We start from the raw sequence: 21,067 nt of genomic DNA on the forward strand, positions 1-21,067 counted from the left end.
ATCTGAAATCTGCTGTAAACACATGACAGTGGCAGTGTTTTCCCCAGCAGAATGTATGGAGTACACAGGAAAAAAAAAAGCAAAGATGGTGTTGAGACACCACTGTGTGTATGCAAGCTGTAATTAATAAATCAGAGAAAAATCTTTCTGACTGTGAAAGTGGTGCACATTTCATTATCTGGAAAAAAAAAGGTGAATGAAAAAGAAACCATGAACAAAAGCTGGAATAATTTGCCTAATTATTTTTCCAACTGTATAATCGTGATATGGCCTTTGTTTATGCTAGCATAATTCTGTCAATTTAATACTCCTTTTTTCATTACTGAAGAGATCCTTTAGGACAATGTTTGTTTTAGCTTTTATTTCCTGGTTTCCTCTAAAAAGGCACGCTAAGCCATTTCTGGTGCTATTTAATACAAATTATGTGCCAATGTACATAGCTTTTGAGATTTGCACAACCTTAATTTGACAGTCTGAAAAAACGTGTTTCTAATGGTTCTAACTTGGTAGATTCTTTTTGCCTAAGAACATATTTTAAGGTATTTATTTATTGCAGATATTGAAAGATTTTGACGTTACTCAAGAGAAGTTTGATTACGTTGTTGCAATATTTAATGAATCCACCGTAATCATTTTGTTAAGCTGCCTGCAAATTTAAATGTTTGAAAAGCCACAAAATAACAAAAGAATTATATAGCTTACCCCTAAATGGAAATTTTTGGGATACTGTATATAAGCAACTCTGTGTTATACCTGCTGTTCCTTTATGTAATAATTAGATTTTTTTACTCAAAAACCTTAAAAATAGTTCTTCTAATTCACTGTACATTCTTCTAATTTACGTAGGCAGGCATAGAAGGTTTAAAACTGTAATAACACTTTTCTAATATTATTGACAATTTTTGTAATTAGTGCCCGAAAAAAAATGCTGATTTTTAAAGTGCTTCAATTTTAGGAAACTTTAAAAAAAAAAAAATAAATGCCTGAAAAAAATACTTGCCTTATTTGAAATAAGGGGTTTAATGTTTGGGGATTTTCTCACAGCTGCCGTTTTGAAGTCAGGTACCTTTTCTAAACGTTCAGTATTTCCATTTAGACGCTGGCTTTCTGAAAAACAAATATAGGCCAGTAATTGAGAAGCCCTGAAGAATTTTCCTGGTTTTCAGACGAAGAAAATCCCCCTTAGGTTGTTCAGAGACTATATTAGGCTGCACAAAAACCATCCAGCGTCCTTGTCAGAAAAAATCAGCCTGACTTGCAGCTGACAGAACGCGGAGCTTGCAGTGCACCTAGCGCTGCTAAAAACATCTGAGCAGCTCCAGAAACCTCCTGCAGGAGCAAAATTTACTTCTTCTGGGGGGTTAAAAATCATTAAAAAGCGTCACCTGAACCGGGATTTCCCCAGAAACTTTTTTTGTTGTTGTTGTTTTCAGGTGGTTTTCGGGGCAGGAAAGGAAGGAGCTCTCATTAGAGCTTCGGTGGTTCTCAGTAACCCATAAGCCTTGTTTTGCTGGCTGCTTACTGGTGCATTTAATAAAATAAAGATCACTCCGTGGTGCCGTGGGCAGCGTGCAAGGTGATAGCCATATTTGCTTACTGTAAATACGAGGGGAAATCACACACAAACGGGCTGGAGTTTTGACAAGTATTAAGATGGCTCTTTACATCTGTACTCCTGTACCAAAGTGCAATTAGTTTTCCCCGCACAAGGATTTCTGTTTATCTTATTCTGCTTGATTACTTGAGCATAATCGCGCCGTTTGCTTCATTGCTCCTGGTAGTAAGCTCCAGTTTAAAAAGGGGAGGATGAGTGTGTGTAAATATACAGAATTCTGCTGTAAGACTCTAATTTATGCATCTGGATGACAGCGTTTCCTTAATTTATTTTTTTTTTCTTCCCCCCCTCCTTTACTCTTTCTTTCCACAAGGTTTGGTTCATGTACATCAGATTCCTCGGCTCAATAGCTTGATCTGTGATGTGTCAGACACCAAGGACCTTGCTTTTAGATTAAAAAGGAAGCAGTTCACCATCGAGGTAAGAGAAACCTTGTTTCGCTGTTTAGAACCCAAAAGGTGGAGCTAATCCCATCTCTTATGTTTCATTTTGTTGAAATACATAAAATATGCATCAGATGATGTCAATTCATTTCGTTCTGGCTTTGCTGTTGGGAAGGGGTTTCTAAAATACTGTAATATGCCTCCTAATTAAAAATGTCTCGTTTGCTGCGCTATAAATACTTTATTTTGGTTTAAAGTGTACATAGAAAGTAGGCCACAACCTTCAATAACAAAGCATGACATGTTTCTAAGGATGTCAGGAGCATATTTAATTAAATGTTAATGACTTGCTCTTACTTGTGTTAGTGGGTGGGAAAGTAGCTACATGTTATTACCCCAGTAGAGGGATTTTAATGTATAATGTTGGCTAAAATTGTGTGTGGTATGGGGGATAAGTGTCCTTATCAGTATTCAGAAACCATTTTCTTTGCATTACTGAAATCACCTTTCGCTCTTTTATGTCATTTTAAACACAGTATCATTTACACTAATGTCCTTAAGTAAATTTCCTACTAAATTTAAACTTTTTTTCTGTGACCTTTATGCAGGCAGTCCTGATAGAAGGCAGTTATACAAAAGATGTATTTCATTTTAATCTTGCTAAAGAGCAAATGAACATAGCACTATTAAGCAATTAGAGCTGATGTATTTATTAACCAAGTAATGCTTAGAGATGGACGATGGCTTTCAGGGTGATGCAATAGTCATTGGTACAGTCTGGGCAATTTTTTTTTTTTTTTTTTTTTTTTAACAAAGACATAAAACAGCCAAGCATCCCTGACAAACCATTTTGTTTAATCTCTTTTCAAATGAAAAGCTCTTAAGCAGGCCACTTGTCTTAACTGCTTGAAACCATAAAAAGGGAGAATTGCCACCAATAAATTAGCATATTTTTTACTCCATCACCAAATGCTGGTCAATGTGGCTTGGCACTGCTTTGGTATTTGGGACTTCACCCTTAAGTGACCACTTTGGCCCTTATTTGACCCTCTGCCCTTTTTAGCTGGCCACTTGATAAGGTAACTTAAGGGTTCTCTCTCTTCACTGCCCCCTCCCCTTCACAATTGCAAGTAGCCCTAACCTATAAATCATTGAAAGGGCCCTATCAAGTGACAAATTAAGGTGCCCTCCTCCTAATTAATGGTCATCAATGTCTTTAATTATCTAATCCTATTGAGAGGTAGTTAATAGTTAATCAGGCAGCCAGTTCTTCATGCAGGTCATCTCTGCGTGAGTGCTAGAAGTTTCTCAACCAGAGGGATCCTCTTCAGAAGCCACTTAAAGGCAAGCACATGGAGGAGGGCTTTTTTCCCCAAGACAATTCCTTTAGAAGGTTTGTCACTTTCCAGAGAATGCAGCGAGTGGGACCAGGCGTTGTGAGGTATTAAAGCATTTGAGCAACTGCTTTTGAGCAGTACAGTAGGAACAAAACCCTTGTTAGTCTGTGTTTGGTTTTAAAATACAAATGTTCTCTCTGTTTTCAGAGGTGTAGAGAGGCGTGCACCCTCATGTCACAGCACAGTAAATTCTCATTTGTCATAGCTGTGAATTAGGGTACTTGGGCGGCGTCTCAGAATACAATTTTCTCTTCCAGACACGTTTGAGATTCTAATCTGTAATGTAATTTGGAAGGAAGGAAAACCCTTAGCAGGAGGCTCTGTAAAAAGAATTGAATTAGCCATGGGACATTGGAAACAGGAGTGAAGTGCAACTCTTGAAACAACCTGTTGTCTCAGACATGCGTGGATGACCCACTTGTGTAATTTCTGCCTTCGCTGCTCAGCTGCAGCCCCTTTTGAATAACTTCAGGTTTTGTTAGAGATATGCTTTCTGTAAGCTGAACTGACACAAACTCTCCCTTTTTGAACATGTTAGATCGCTGTCCTACTGTGATCTTCCTGTACAAGTTTCGCTAATCCATAATACATATGTTTTTCTTCCTCATACTGTTAGGGAAAGCAGAGAGGCTGGCTGGGGTAAGAAAATGGGAGCAAGGGAAAACTGAATTAGGAAAGGATGTGAATGAGGTCTTCTGAAATGGGTTTCTGCAGCTAGAATGTGACGTGTCAGCAGTCAGTCAGCGCTGGTTCTGGGGGCAGAAGCAAAAAGCAGCGCAACAGTGTGCATTGCAAGCATTGTATGTGCCTTATCCACAATGCAGTGAGCTGGGGCTTCTTCAGTACGTAGCTTAAATACGAAATGAAAATTTATATAGAGTACCTTAGAGTTTTTGGAAAGATTCTACATACTTATATGCATGATTTAGGATAAAAATATTGCCCTCTACTTGAAATGCTGCTTTAAAATCAAATGGCTTAAGAAAAGCTGGAAACGCAGAACCTATGAATTACGGTGACATTTCTTCCAAACGGGTTTTCTTCACTAGACCATTCTTGTCTTATAGTTTAAATAAGAGCATGGGACATGGATTTACTCATCTCTGGATTGCTCACCAGTTAAATAACTCCTTATAGTTTGGCCCTCACAGGTGGAAAACCTTGAATGTCAAATCTATTTTATTAGATTGCAGTTTTGTGGGAGGAACTCCACCTCTTTATGGCCTGCAGAATCTTTTAACCATTTCAGTTTTCCTTGTGTCTTCTTCATCAAAATAAGATGGATTGAAATGTTCTCCAGAGAGATTTTATTTTAAAATTCAGGATGAAAATGGCTTTTTAATGAATATTTATGAGTGCTCATTGTCCATTTATAAATGATGAAGAGGAACCTTCCAGGAAAGCTTCCATGTTTATCTAAAAGGTGCAGTAGCTATTTCAAGCTTTCTCAAATCTTCACACGTTAGTTACTAGCAATATTCTCTTATATGCAGCATTATCAGAGATCTATCTTATGTGCATGCCACTTTAAAGGACACAATTTTGAAGTTAGCCTGTCTAATCCTATTTCTTCCCACTTTGGAATCTTAATTAGAAGGAGATAAAAACCATCATTTGACTAAATTATTGTCTCGAATCTGTAGCAAAAGGTATAATCCGCAATTGGGCCAATTAGTGTACCCCATAGTTAGCTATGCTGAGGCAGGAAACTTGATTAGATCTGACACCAGCCTAGTTCCCACTGTTGTTTTGCCAGGTATGATGGTCAGACTTCAAAGGGCTTGAGGCATCAGCGGGGCAAGGTTTGGAGGCCAGCTTAGGTCCGGTCGTTAATCTCCCCGCTAAAACCACAGCAGCCCTCGCACAAAACAAGCTTACACGACACAATCATGCGGTATTAAAGTTTGGGTTGAGTCATGCCAATTTGCCTTTGATTTTCTGATGATTGACTAAAAGATGGCTACATGACTAGACACATACTGAACGTTTACTGATTAGGTAAGTTCCCCAAATATTTGAAATATTTTTTGATTTCTCAGTTAAATGATATGACAGCCCGCTCTTCTTAATGCGGCCGTTCAGCAGAGCTGTTCTTGAAGTTTGCTTTGTAGCTCTGAGTGTAACTTTTATCAACATTGGAGAAATTTTGTAGGAGCATTACATTCGTAGTTTTATTTGACAGAACTTTATCTTTGTTGTTCGAAAGCCTCCTGTGTCAAGACTTAAGAAATCTCTGCTTAAATTTGGTTTTTTCGCCGCCCCAAATTTCTATGGGAAGATTGTTTATCTTTGTTACTGGGGTAGATTTATAATTACTCTCCAAAAAGGACATTTTCCTTTAATTATTTTCCACCTCACCATTGAGTAAAGCGCTGCTCCACGGCTGTGATTACATAAGTGTTCCTTTCTTTTGCAGTCTGATTTGTTCAAATATTGCAGTAACAGTGACATGTTTCCATTCTGAGAAAAGCCTAAGGCTGCTTTAGTATTATTCCAAATGATTGAAATTGCCATCTTGCTGACTTTCCCTTGGGCAGCTTAGGGCCTGTTTACTTTTGTATTTGTTTCACATGTTCCCTCTGAGTTTGGCTGGCAGGACATCATTACCTGGTTTGACAAGACAGTTGGAGAAGATTCATATTTGATTAACTCCCTTTGTTATTGTCTGGAAAACACAGACCTCTGAAATTATCTATTTAAAGTTAAAACCCCTGATACATTCAGATAAGTGCTTGCAAATAGCAAAGTTTCTGAGGGTGTTTTTTTTTTTTAATTCCCTAGTTTTGCTTAATTTATAAGTCTTCAAGTTACTGTCAATTATTAGGAGTATAGAGATGAAGCTTTTTCCTAGAAGTTTTTATATTATGGTTTGTCTAATAAATAGTTGTTGTGCAAATACATTTTTTTAATCAAAACTCAAGTCACAGCAGCCAACATTTTCTTTTAAATGGCTACGCCACCTGTGCAGCCCACAATAAATTCTTTAGAAGCCAGCTCAGTTTGAGGCCAAATGTCATATATGATTTAAAGAATAACCATGCAGCAAAAAAAAAAAAACAAAAAAAAAACCAAGTTTCCAGAGCTTAATGTACAGATTCAGGACCTTTTCTGAGAGGTGTTTCCTACCAGGAGAGGGGAAGGAATTAGAGGAGTCCTGTGACTGGTTTCTCAGAGCAGGACAGATGAAGTATGGCACTGTGGAGCACTCTGTATTTCATTTTCCCCATGCTAATTGCCAGAGTAAAAGGTGAAGTCTTTGGAAGGACTTCATAACATAAACCACCAAAACCAGCAACTGAGCCTATGCAGAATTAAAAATAAACAAATTGTTCCACAGGCATTCAGATAATGAATGTCCTGTCTTCATCTGGCAGTAAAAGACTGTGAGAAAATGAATGATGGCCAAAATAAGAAGTAATTGCAACTCCAGGCATTCCTTGTGTCTGTTGTGTGTCCAACACTGGTATTTGGAAGATGATTTCAAACTCTTTAAGGTGGTGATTTTGGCCATTTAAAACAGGAGCTGTGGCTTAGGTAGCCTCCATCTGAAATCTCTGAATTTCTGACTTTTTTTGTCCTCCTTTCAGTGTCTCTCTTTCCATTGCTTGTGGTAAACTTCTTATTTGCAAAAGGGAGGTGCAAGTGGCCACTGTCAGGGGTTATTTACCCAAACAGGTGAGTGAGACAAGCCAGAGCTGATGCCTGCAGTAAAACCAGAGCACAGGTTTGGTTCTGAGGGGCTCAGCACATATGGGACCAGTATATATTTAAAATACAGTATCTCTTAAATCAGTATATATTTAAAATCCATGCCATACCAACCTCTCAGCTGAAGTGAGAATTAGAAAATGGCATCACTTCTTTTAGCTCCTCCCAAGAGAATTTGAGGCTGTCTTCATTAATGGCTGAAGACAATATTATCTTGATTATGTTCCTCAGATGTTTCTGAAGTTGAGTAAATCTGTAAATAAATGCAGTTGAATTAATGAGCTATTTTTGGCCACTGTTAGCAAAAGGAATAAGTGAACCTGGGAGCTGACAAAAGGAAACACTGGTTAATTATAAATTTAGGTTAAATGTCAGTTCTATAGCAACCATTCAGTAAAATAAGGAAAATAAGCTAATACATGCTACAACATACATGTTACCATACTGATCTATACACCTTGAAATATAGGAAAAACTACCCTGCATTTTTGAGATTGTCAAAACAGACAGTGAGACAAGACTTGACCCTCAGTTGGGGCCTTATGGTATCAAAATAAACCTTCTTTTACCAAGCCAGCACTTGTGTCTGCCTGGGGCAGGGATGAGAGTTCCCTGCTTCTCCTGGTTCAGGGGTGAGACAAAACTTTCCCAAAGTGTTACAGAAAGTGTATTTCTGCAGTTTTCTCACCCCCGTGTGTCTGAGGTACTCCTGGGGCTTGCATGGGATGCCTTGGGCAGCTGCATCATCCCTGGCAAACTCTGTGCTGGATGCTCTCTCCAGCTGGGGGGCTCCAGTGCAGGGAACTCTGCACATAAAACCAGAATTTCCAACAGAGAGAGGCAAAATACTGGAGTAAACTTCAGCTGGAATTTATACCAGCAAAACCAGGGTTTTTGCATTGGTTTTTCCTGTCCATTTTCCCCATTACATTCACCACTGGGTGTTTTAAAAATAGTTCAAAAGACAATAATTATAACACCATAACATTTTCTTAATCTAAAAATAATAAAAATAAGAAAAAAAATTTTTTTTGATTCTCCTGCAAAACTAATTCTGTCATAATACCAAGCTCCATTTTGCATTATTTCACCTAGTAGCCAGTTCAGGTTCTCTTTACCTGGTATGGTGTACTTCACTGAATTGTTTTGTCAGATGCTGTCAAGCCAACCTACCATTGTTAAAGAAAATCAAGCTAAATCATTTTGGCATGAGCCTTCCAGGAATAAGGCACAGAATATGAAGGGTTTGATGAAATCAAGGATTTGATTTCAATATTGTAAAAGACGGCCTGTCAAAAATGTATTACATTCTTTCAAACAATTTTGAATAAATATACGTGTTTTAAATTGTGACAGTACAATTTAGTTGAAGTTTTGGGAGAGCATTTTTAAATTATAATAACTTGAGGTGAAGCAATACTTGGAGAGCTCCTATTTGAAAAGAAAAACTCTCTGAATCTTAATGGTACACTGGACTGAAATCAAGTGATCAATTTTATGGAATATATGGAATTTTATGGAGTATATGGAATTTCAGAACACATTTCCTGTGCACATGAGGAAGGATTTAATTTGAAAATATCGCCTTCTTGTTGTATGCTGCTTATTAATGTAAATTGAATTATTAATTATTTGTCTGTAGGCAAATACAGGAATATATTGCTAACTCTTAGGTTTCATAGGAAGATTTGTAATATCCTGAAATTTATTTTACAATTAATTTTGTCTTATGGGTTGTATAACACTGTAATGGGAGAGTTCCACTCAATTTTTCAAAACTTTAACCCTTGCAATACAGTGCAAGTGCAGTTTCTCGTTAGCAAACAGAGCCCATTTAACAGAACTCACTTAAACAAATAATTCTGGTGTTTGGAAATATTTCTGCCACGTGCTGTTGCAAGGGAAGAACGTGCAGCACAAAGTCATTAATGCTCCGGAGGGTCACTTGTGCGTGTTGTAATGGGCTGCTCATTCTCAGGATCTGTGCTAAGGGTCAGTGTTGCAGCACGAAAGGGTTTGGCCTGTTCACTCTCTCAATAAGTGGGTCAGCCTCTCCTGCATTTGCCAGAAAAGTAAAGCAGCTGACATATTCCCACTTTCTAACTGTTGGAAGACAGGTAGAATAAGGGCATCTTTTTGTAAAAGTGTTGGTTGATAAGGGTTTAAAAACTCTTTCTTTACAAATCTCTATAAAGGATGATATTATTCATTATTATATTATTCATTATTATATTATTCACTATTATATTATTCACTATTATATTATTCACTATGTTTTAGACAAAGGCCTGTGGGCATGAGTTAGAAAGATATTGATGGTGAGTCTTTAAGAAGCAAAAAGAGTTAAGCCTCATATTTGTGGTAGTTCTCAGCGGGAACTGAGTGCCACTTCCATTAAATGCTCTTTAAAATATCACAAGTTTTAATAAAATTAGGTGATTTTGTCGTTGTACCATGTTCTCATTTCACAAAGAGTAACAAATCCAATCAGGGTGTTACATGGTAAAACACATCTCAGGTTTTCTGTGTCTCTGTCAAGGTAGGAAAATGAAAATGCAAGCTGAGAGGAAGCCCCATGTTCTCATCCACAGGTGTGCATTGTCCCTGAACCTTATTGCTATGCCCTGGGGTTCAGGGTTCTTAGTAAAAGATGAGAGGAGGAGGGTTTTACCTAATACTTGTAAATGGTTAAAATGGCATTTTGTGGGGAAACAGACCAATGCTGCCAAACATATGCCATTTCCACACTTAACTTTCCAATGTTTTATTGGAATTCTGGAAATTCAAGATTAAGTGTTAACTTTTCCAGTCTTTTGAAAATATTAGTGGTTTTGGATGAACATAAATCTGCAAGGAAACCACAAATTTATAGTTTCTTTAAATTTTTCACCTCTACAGAAATTGTTTCATACCATTTTTCTGATCTATTTCTTTCACCGATTCACAAAAAATATTATCCTTTATTGAGCTGTTAATACAGGAGAATGGGTTTTTAAATTATTTTTATTGAGAGCAAACTAGTCATTATCCTCAGTCTGAAAGACTTCATGAAAGTGCCAAAAAGAGAGAGGAGGGAGAAAAAATAAACATACACTGCAAAGTACTGTAGCTGAAGAAAAAATGTTCCAAAATCATTGTGCAAATACTACTTTTTGCTTTGGCTTAATTATGGGGTATTATCTGTAACTAAATTCCAGAGTACATTTTATTCTTATATTTCTGGCCAAGAGAATTGTGCAAAAAGTAGATTGTCATAAGCAAAAGGGGTGAGGACTACAGTGCCCAAAGTGTAAGCAAAGTTAGATTTTGGTCATGCCATCTTTATTGCTCTCTCTCTCACAGTTGTTCTAGTTACATGGTTTTGATATTTTTTGTATTTGGTTTTTCTCAGTTATATTTCATAGTGTTTTCAAAGGATTCTGTCTCACACACACAATGTAATTTAAAGTTTCTCATTGCATGTTGAAAACCAATAGCTTTTGAAATATCAAGTGAAGCTGTCTCCTAGAAGGAAAACATTATTTATTGCAGTTAAAGTGGTGTTTCTGGCCAGCTTAACATTGACACCATATTATTCCCCTTCAGAATGAATTATATTACTGAATTAACTGTTCTGTTTCCTCCTTCCTTCTGAAGAAAGTAAGCAATAATTGTATAGTGTACAATAATTAAAGCTTTTTATTGCTGTCCATAAATGCATAAATAAATAAAGGGAATTTGGCTGCCAACTTACACCAATCATAGGCTGCTTGACTTTCAGAAAACAGCTGGTAGCACTTGCTGAAAGTAGTTCATTTTAAATGCCTCATTTCAGGTATTTAAGGTTTGAAAAACCTGGTTTTAGCTCACGAAAACATAGTCTATGGGCTTTTCATCTAATTTTTTCCTGTTTGAAGTCTGTTATAGAAGAAATTACTCAAGAATTCACTCTGGTGTTGTGAGTTTATGTTTACAAACAGTTGCTAAATGGACTGACTTTTTTTCTCCTATTAAACCAGTAATCTTTGGGCAGTGTGTTTGCTTGAGTCTTGTTGAACAGTAAAAGCAAAAAGCAAAGATAACCAGCCAGTTTGCCACTTTTCAGGAAGTGTGTGAGTGCTGCAGAGGAGAAATCCACTTCTGCTGCATCCAAAGCAGCCCCTGCTATTCTCAAAATAACCTGGTTGCTCAAGATTTAAATTTTTGAGATCTTTATTAACCTTTGCTGAGGCACTGTACCTCACTTTTTGTGGGAAGGATATGGTTGTGTGGCCCACATGTGAACATTTGAGGATTTGGCCATGGGAGCTGAGTTTTGAGGGGGTTCCTGAAGTCTCTGTGGCACACCTGAGATTATCTGCCAGGCATTTGAAATATTTGTGAGCAAAACATTCCCCGAGTTTGGGGAGGAGCTGCTCAGTGACTGCCTCACCCAGGCTGGCTCCTGGCTCTCCAGATGGAGCAGGGAGGAGCTGGGGCTCAGGGCTGACCTTATCACTCTCTACAGCTCCTGAAAGGTGGCTCTGCTCAGGTGGGGTTGGTCTCTTTCTCCAGGAACCGACGGAATGAGAGGACACCAAAGGAAATATAGGTTGGACTTTAGGAAAAAGTTTTTTCACAGAAAGGGTGATAAAGTTCTGGAATGGCTGCCCAGGGAGGTGCTGGAGTCCCCGTCCCTGGGTGTGTTTAACAAAGCCTGGATGTGGAACTGGGTGCCAGGGCTTGGTTGGGGATGGGTTGGACTGGATGGTCCTGAAGGTCTCTTCCAACCCAGTCATTCTGTGAATTCTGTGAATTTTGGGAATTCCCAAGGAGGCGGTGGAGTCCCCATCCCTGGGTGTGTTTAGCAAAGCCTGGATGTGGCACTGGGTGCCAGGGTTTAGCTGAGGCGTCGGGGTGGGTTGGACTCCATGATGTTGAAGGTCTCTTCCAACCCAGTGATTCTGTGAATTGTGTGATTCTGTGCAGTTTGCAGATCCTTGGCTCTGGGAGAGTTCTCAGTTGAGGATGGCTGTCCCAGGATAGCTCAGGGTTCAGGCATTCCCCCTTAGCTGCTTTCATCTGTGAGCCAACGCGCGAGTGGATGAACCAGAGCAGACCAAGGATGGTCCAAACCAGGGCCTGCTCGTGGATGTAACCCCAGCCTGGGTATCCAGTGTGACATACAGCATGAACACATCCCTGGCCTCTGGAGGTGCCAGATGTCACAACTGAGCAGCATTTTCCTTCTGTTTCTCCATTTTGTGCAGTTATCCATTGGTTTCATCTCTTCTCCCACGGATTTATTGGGGATTTGGTCACGTTTTGCTTGATTGATAAATGCTGCAGTCTCTGGAGATGGAGATGTCTCAGGTCTGCTATCTAAAGCCCTTGGTAAACTTGCTAATCAACACTTTTCACCTTTTGGTGTAAGGCTTTGTAATTCTGGGCAGGTTGCAGGTTTCCTCTACTGCCTCGAATCCACTTTTTCTACCAGAGAGTAGCATGGCAGGAGTTACATCAGCTTCTTTGTTTTGCTTTAATGAAGGGAAAAATGCTTCTCCTTCTAGGATGAGTATTTATTAAGAGATACAGACCAGTATGTAATTTGTAATTCTTGTTGCTATTAAAAAAAAAAACCTAATAGGGAGGAAATCTAGTACTTGTATTTAGATCTGATCCTCAATAGTAGCATAGCCATGGGCTGTTTATGCTTGGTCTACATCATCTAGACTAAAAATAGCCTTCCTGTCATTTTATTGGCAGAGTTTTAGCTAGTCCTTTAATTCTGTTTAAAAATGGATAGAGGGAAAGACAGCATAAATATTGAATGTGTGCAGATATTTCAGTAAGTAACTAAAAGGAGATTCCTGATGCTTTGAAGAGCTCTATAATTAAATGGAATTCTTATTTTTTTTAAGAGGCATTTCTTAAATTAATATAATCTTTTAAAGCATTACCTTAATTTTTGTATTTGTATCATTAAAGTAGCCACTTTTAAATAGCTATTTAGTACTGTCCTGCTTAAGCTTCATTCTTTTTAGATTTCCATTGTATTTTGAAAAGAAATCACTGGTGAGGTATTTCATGTCTCATCAGTTAAATGGGAAGCCACATTATTTCTGTATTTTCTATTAATAAAGTGAGTTTTTGCAGAATAAGAAGACAAGTCACTACTGCCTGCTAAAATCTTCAGCAATAGCCTGAAAAATTCAGGCTTATTCTGTTATGGTTTTTGAAAACCTGTGGAAAAATGAAAGAAGACCTGGCTTTTTTGTGTTCTGGCTGTCCTACAAAAACTTGGGCTGCTTTATAAACTTTCAAGGCCGCAGTCATGTTGAGTAAAATACAGTTTTAAGGTGAACATGCATCTCTGATTATTTTTTATTAGTCTGAAAAGGGCATTTTTACTTTGAAAAGGCCATGAAAATTAGATTCAGGCTACTGAAACGCCCTTAAAGCTACAAAGGAGAAATTTTACTGTGTTAGTAGAGTGAGGCTCTGTTGTAGAAAAGTTGCAGTGAAAGGATTTTGTCGGTGGATTACTCATAATCTCATATAAGAAGCACCTTTTCCTCTGGCTGAACTAAAATTCTGTTTGTACCATGGTCTCTATTGTTTCTGCTTCTCCATTTTTGTTCATCCACACCCTGATGTGTATTTGCATCCTTTAGGGCAGTATTATCCTGCACATCCAGTGCAGATTTCTGTGCTCATGCAAATAGGAATAACTGGAATACTTTCTTGAGGCTTCTTTGATTTTCATTAATTTTTGTTTCTCGGGTTTTCATCCTGAAATTCTGTTGTTGCTGTACAAATTGATCAAAAAATCAGCATTTATTGTGGTCAGATGCAGTTGAAAGTAACTTTCTGTTAACTGCTGCTTTTATGGAAGGTTGGTGGCGGTGTTACAAGTGAGGTGATGAAAATAGAAGCAATGAAGTTTTTACATTAAAGCATCCAAAATAAAGTTGCAACCCATCTGTTGCAGAGCACTGACATAGGGGGGCATATCAGTTTTCAGAACTCATAATCAAAACAGATTATTTACTGCTGGAAATTATGGCTAACTGGAGTGGTTTATACATATAATCTAGACTTCTGGTAAAAATATCTATAAGTAAAGCAGAATTTGTGCAAAGCCAGGAATAATCCCTTAATGATAATTTTTATTGTGAGCAATATCACATTATTAATACTCAAGCTATTTTATCAGAGTATTTTTTTAAAGAGGTTCCATCCAAAATTACATCCCTAAAAGATTTAATGTTCCCAACATTAAAAAAAAAATAAAACAAAATTGGAAAATCACTTTCCATCTCGAAAAATCAAAGCAGCTATTCTTGTTTCAAGTTTCATCTAATATATTGTTCGGTGTGGTTGTGTGATAAACACATTATTCCTTCAACAGGAATTAAGAGTAAAGCTGCCAGGAAGGGGTTTTGTTGTCAGAGTAGTTCCCGCCTCATGTTTTGTAAGAGATTTCATGGTCCCATTGTAAAGAGTGGATGATTTAAAACGTGTTCCCAAGATAAACTTTCCCATTGTCATTAATGAGGATGGATAATACTGAGTGACAAGTGCATTAGGAATGACACAGAAAGAGCTGTTAGATTTGTCAGAGCGTATCACTTCAGGCAATGAAACTTGAGGACATTCTCTTTTAGCAATTTTTTGCTATTTATTTAGAGAACCAAGGATTGTGATTGCTCACACAGGTGGATTCTGCTGTTTAGTTCATTAAATATTTAGGTAACTTTGGAAAGGTGAAGGTGATAAATATGAGCATTGTGAGGGGCACAAGTGGTTGCTGTGTTTACAAATAATTCAAAAAAACTAATACACCATTGATTTGTTTTTAAAATGTTTATTTTGTAGATAATTTTTTAATCTGCAATGTTCTGAACAGGAGTATTTTAAAGTTATATAATAAGTCCTCTGAACTGTCATAGTGAAGCTTCTGGGATAAAGAAGCCTAAAAATTAGGACACTATACATGTAATTTACATTGACTTAAAAATTGTATTTCTCCACAGAGCCAGACTTTTTAAATATTTATTCCTGAATAATTAATAATGCATTACTTTTTTTTCTAGTGTTTAAAACCCTTCCAAACTACAACATGCCTATCCATTTCCATTTTGAACATGCAATTGGTCACTTTTTCGCCTTGATTCATCCTGCCTGGCTGCCAACCAAATTTCGCCCGTGTGCACCTCCTTGACACTAATAACGCCTGAGCTCCTCTTGGTTTGCGTGCAAGATTTCCCAGGCGGCAGTTTGGGGCTGGGATAAACTATCTATCATCTTTGCATCCAGCTCCTGTGCCTCAACCAAGGCAGCCCCTGATGGAAATTGCATTTGACAACTCACCTCTCCTTGGCGTGCCCGAGGTGAACATAGCTACGGACCATCCCCGCAAGGGCAGAGCAGCTCCTCCATATGTTGGGGAGGATCCTTTTATTTGTGTCAGGAGACTTTTTTTTTTTTTTTTTTTTTTGCAGAGCATGTATAGGCAGAGATTTTTTTTTTGATTTTTTTTTTTCCCCCTAGACTTCCTTGTTCGCAGCCGCGCGGCTGCTGCTTTCTCCTAACCTAAAGCATTTTGGGTTTGTGTGTTTTGGGATTTTTGTTTCACCAGAGCTCCTCCTTTGAGGTTAACCAGGCCAATATTGGGTGCTGCTTTCTCCTAACCTGAAGCATTTTGGGTTTGTGAAGCATTTTTGGGATCTCTGTTTCACCAGAGCTCTTCCTTTGAGATAAACCTGGCCAATATTGGAGGCTGCTTTCTCTTAACCTGAAGCTTTTTGGGTTTTTGAAGCATTTTTGGGATCTTTGTTTCACCAGATTTTCTTCCTTTGAGATTAACCAGGCCAATGTTGGGTGCTGCTGTCTCCTAACCTGAAGCATTTTTGGTTTGTGAAGTGTTTTTGGGATCTTTGTTTCACCAGAGCTCTTCCTTTGAGATTAACCAGGCCAATATTGGGTGCTGCTTTCTCCTAACCTAAAGCATTTTGGGTTTTTGTGTTTTGGGATCTTATTTTATCAGAGCTCTTCCTTTGAGATTAACCAGGCCAATATTGGAGGCTGCTTTCTCCTAACCTGAAGCAGTTTGGGTTTGTGAAGCATTTTGGGATCTTTGTTTCATCAAAGCTCTTCCTTTGAGATTAACCAAGCCAATGTTGATTGCTGCTTTCTCCTAACCTAAAGCATTTTGGGTTTGTGAAGTGTTTTTGGGATCTTTGTTTCACCAGATTTTCTTCCTTTGAGATTAACCAGGCCAATGTTGGGTGCTGCATTTCCTAAACTAAAGCATTTTGGGTTTGTGGGTTTTGGGATCTTTTTCTATCAGAGCTTTTCCTTTGAGATTAACCAGGCCAGTGTTGGGTGCTGCTTTCTCCTAACCTGAAGCATTTTGAGTTTGTGAAGCATTTTGGGATCTTTATATCAGAGCTCTTCCTTTGAGATTATCCAGGCCAATATTGGAGGCTGCTTTCTCCTAACCTAAAGCATTTTGGGATCTTTGTTTCATCAAAGCTCTTCCTTTGAGATTAACCCAGCCAATGTTGGGTGCTGCTTTCTCCTAACCTGAAGCATTTTGGGTTTGTGAAGTGTTTTTGGGATCTTTTTATCAGAGCTCTTCCTTTGAGATTAACCAGGCCAATATTGGATGTATAGGAGGTAGAAATTCAAGAGGGATTTGTGGGAATCCATAAAATTAGAGGGTTTTGGAGAAAGCTGCAAAAGACAGGTTTTACAACTGCCATTAGAGCTAAGCAGTAGCCATAAGATCTGTCAGCAGAAAAATTATGCAAGATTATGTAAAATTATGTTAAATTATATCAGACAGCAGAAGTGCCATTAGAGCTAAGCAGTAGCCAAAAGATTGGTCAGCAGAAAAAATATGTAGAAGTAGAAAAATAAGGACAAATAGAACAATGGTCTGTGTATTAAAGCTTGTCTAGAATAATTCCCTAAACTGCAGAAAAGTATTTCTAGTGAGATATTAGGAAGTTCTAAGATAGTTCCAGTAGTTCAGGCAAAGAACCTGTTAGTCATTACCAAAATTTACAACTGCTTGGAGCATTTGGGTAACACAGAACCTGAGAAAGAATGAAAAAGCAAAAGAAATCTTTTACTTTTTTTCCAAATCGTAAATTTATTCATATTGTGCATAGTTACTGGTTTAAAAACCTGACTGTACAAATATGATCTGACAAAACAGACCTTTTATTTCTGGGTAAGATTACTCAAATTATCTTCAGAGTAAAAAGCTTTCTAGGATTCCTTTTTGCAAAATATTGTCCTTTTTGTAGGAGTTCACTTTTATCATAATATTTTAAGTAGCAGCCTACATCAAGAGTGCTGCTTTTCACTAGTGAGGTGTGCTACTAATACTTCATCAGATATAATAAATTTTTCAAATGCAATCCTTCTGAATAGGTAGAGTAATAAAGTTCTATTTCTAGATAGATAATTTCTTTGTAGTTTTCTTCTACAGTTTCCATACATTGAGTTAAAATATACACTGTCTGGATTCCAAACTGGAGATGTTCTATGATTCCACATTCCAACTCAAGATATTCTATTATTCAGTGATAATGCAGTTACAAAACACTGGTGAGTTGCACTCTGGGACATGTTTTGATTCCTCACTGGTTTGTGTAACAGCATGTTTTTGCTGGTATTTTTTGTATTTTAACAGCAGCACAAAGATCCCCAGTCAAATTATACTTTCAAGTAAGTACAGCCCATTCCTGTTGCTGGAAAGGGGAGTGGCAGTGGCACACAACTTCTCTCTCACACAACTCATGCTTTTCTCCTTAGAACTGAAATACATTTTTTTAAGCACTTTCATTCAGCAGATTAAGTTCAAACTGAATTAGTAATCTTTTTGAAATGCTTGGCAGCTGAATGTTGTGCTCGTATCTATTTTAGTTTTGGGGAGGAAGCTAAATTATATGGGTGTCATGCTTTCTACAGCATTTCCAGCCAACAAGTCCAGAGGAATCAGCATCCTTTTGAATATATAAATCATTAATTTTATTAACCAGCTGCTCTGAAGGCAGGGAAGAATTACTCAGCCACACAGCCGTGCTCACCTCACCTGTTGCAGCAGCAGTGTACTAAATCTACCCATAGTTTATGTCCTGCTCTCTGTGTTTGTTAATTTGTTTATTTCAGTTGACTTCATTCTGATTCTGAGTGTCCCTCTGTGGCCCAGTAGAGTGCCCTGAGGAGGTGCTGGTGACTCTAGAGCTGCTGTCCAGGGGACAGAAAGCAGTGTCACCATCTCAGAGCTGGCCGCCCAAGCAGAGCACCCACAGCTGCTCACCTCCTATTGCCTTGGCATCTGCCACTCCTTGGGGGAAGCTGTTTGCTTTGTGCATGGTTCCAGAACTTTTTTTTAATGCTCCCTTTGGTATTAACCACGACTTCTTAAAAAATAACTTCTTAAATTCTTTGTCTGGATTTGAGATTTTCCTGTGAGCTCTTTCCTGTGTGACATTAAAAGCGTTCAGCCGCCGCTTGGTGCCGTGACCTTCCTCATGGATAAATGTTCTTGTCCACATCAGAATGAGCAGTTGTCATACAAAAATGAGGCCTTACTCCAGCCTCTTCTGTTGCATATTACATACTTGCACTGGTTTTATTGTCTATAAAACAATATTAGAGGGGTTTGGAGGTGGCAGAAGAGTTCCATCCTGTTACCACTGCACTGCCAAAGGAACTGAGGGAGAGGGGTTTGAATTGTAGGGGTCTGCAAATCCATCAGCAGTTAAAAGTAAAGGAAAAACATAATTTTCAAGGTAACCAGCAATCCTTTAAAAATACTAACCACATATATTTAAATAATTTTGTCCATCTGATTGCACACTTGAATGTATTAGTTACTAAGACATATTAGTTGTGTCTTAGGATCTCTAATGTGCAATGTCACTGAACATTACATTTTAAGATGAAAATGCAGCTATTTGTAAATCTGGTCTGTAATTCTAGGTAGAGGTAGCTTTCCTTATCAATTTCCATATTTAGTGTGGTGGTTGATAACCCCTTTGTTATTCTAGAAGTAATAAGAGATCATTAAGAGTGCTTTTGTATTGAAGAAGCATAACTTTTAAATCGTCTTGAAATTAGATTAGTGCTTTCAGAGACTGAAACTAGAAGAGACTTTTAAGATTCTACTTCAAAAAATAGTAATTTTTATAAAAGAGAATGTGTTATGCTCTCTATTGCATTGATAAAGCTCTACACATCCTTTGAAAAACACTTCAGAGATCACACATAAATGCAATTCCTGGGATACAGCAGATGTTTGGAAGGTGTTAATTCAGACTTTCAATTGACTAAAGACCTTATGTCTTCATCAAGAGAGCTACTGGAAAATACTTAATTAGCAACATTCTTGCTAAAAGTTTTAATGTTAGGATGTACTTTCCATACAGTTTTAAGCTCTGTAAAAATGGAGTAAATAGAACTAAATGTAAAGTGCTGAATCAGGCCCCATGGGCAGCAGCTGGCGTATGTGTTTGTTTATATTATTAATGCTGTTTATCTTTGAGCTGTGATCACTGCTCTTTGACTGATGCTCCCATCCATCCTGCATTCCTCTTCACTTCCCCCCTTCCTCATCTTTCCTTTAAAAACCACGTTGGGAGGATCTTGTTCTTCTTGGAGACTGGACTAGATCATGTCCAGAGGTTCCTCCCAGTCCAAACCAGGCAATGATTCTGTGATTCCGCGACACCAAATACTGGAATGCCTTCAGCAGCTGGATTAGTGCCTGAGCGTCTTTACTGCTACACTTGATTAGCAACCAGACTCTTGGCTGGCTGTTAATGTGAGCTCATTAACAAAAGGAAGCCTGATAGTCAGTCTTATGTCCTAGAGATTTAAAGGAGGATTCTCTTTCCTCTGGGATGGAAGTTCAGCTGACAGGCAGAACTTCAGACCAGGCTGCTTCAAATGCTGTGGGCACTGCCACGGACTGTTTTCTGAATTCCTTGGCAACAGAGAGGCCTTGTGACTTAATAGTGTTGGTTTGCTGAAAGAAATGCAATCTCTGGTTGGAAAACTACTGTTTGATGAATTGTTTCATTCAGCCACACAGTTGGTGAAAGTTCCACACGACATTAAAAATTCCAGACTTATACTTAGATGTCTTTGATTCTTCACAGAGCCCACGAAGACAAAAACACAAAAAAAGCTTTTGCACAGACTGAAACCTGTTCCTCATGAATATTCAGAGAACTGGCTTCAGTCACACAGAAAAAAAACATATCAATCCAACCACTTTTATTGATACTACTGCTGCTTCAGGTGCTTCATCTCACTGCCTTTCCTCCCTTCAGCACAAGTCAGTGAGGAATTTCTTATTTCTGGATTGTTAACCCTCAGCCTTGTGCTGCTTTTTTTGGAGATTGGTCTACTTAGTACCGTCAAATCTTGCTGGAGATTGTGTAAGACAGATGGCTTATGGACACTGTCACCATTACTCACCTAGCTCATTTTGTCTTTCTGCTGATACACAGTGCCCATGTCCTTTAGGCACCCTGGTTCCATAAAGCTGCCTCAAAAGAGCACAAATCCACTGCCAGGGGAAGCAGGAAGCACCCAGGAGACAAACATCCTTCCTGTAGGAGTCTCTCTGTCCACAGCACAAAGATGTTAGCTCACCTTGAATTTATGGCTCCTTCATGCCCAGAATGATGATTCTGGCATCTCTGGCCTCATTTTTAAAGAGGGTTCTTGCTGTGGAGAGAGCTACACACGCACAAACCCTGCTCCTGTCTCCAATCCTTTGGCTCCATCAAGAAAAGTCATTTACAGTTTCACTGGCATGAGGCTGGGAGAGCTTTTCAAGCTAAAAGTGCCAGTTCTTATCTTCTTAAGCAGAAAAAAGTCAGTGATTTGCTGTGTTAGGATTTCATCAACCTAGCCTAAGTCTTAGATTAGTTCAGCATGTATGTTCTATGATAGAAGAGATTTTGATAGAGGAAATTATT

General features: G+C 38.3%; 1 protein-coding gene across 1 annotated transcript in view; it reads left to right on the forward strand.

The window, feature by feature from the left end:
• Positions 1 to 21,067, forward strand: part of ELP4 (elongator acetyltransferase complex subunit 4) — a 142,946-nt gene that overhangs the window by 63,433 nt on the left and 58,446 nt on the right. The window contains exon 9 of the mRNA XM_063160553.1: positions 1,929 to 2,035. Within this exon, the coding sequence (XP_063016623.1) occupies positions 1,929 to 2,035 (107 nt within the window). The remainder of the gene's footprint in view (positions 1 to 1,928; positions 2,036 to 21,067) is intronic.

Source organism: Melospiza melodia, chromosome 6 (genome assembly GCF_035770615.1).
Source record: "Melospiza melodia melodia isolate bMelMel2 chromosome 6, bMelMel2.pri, whole genome shotgun sequence".
In the NCBI taxonomy this organism is placed as follows: Eukaryota; Metazoa; Chordata; class Aves; order Passeriformes; family Passerellidae; genus Melospiza; species Melospiza melodia.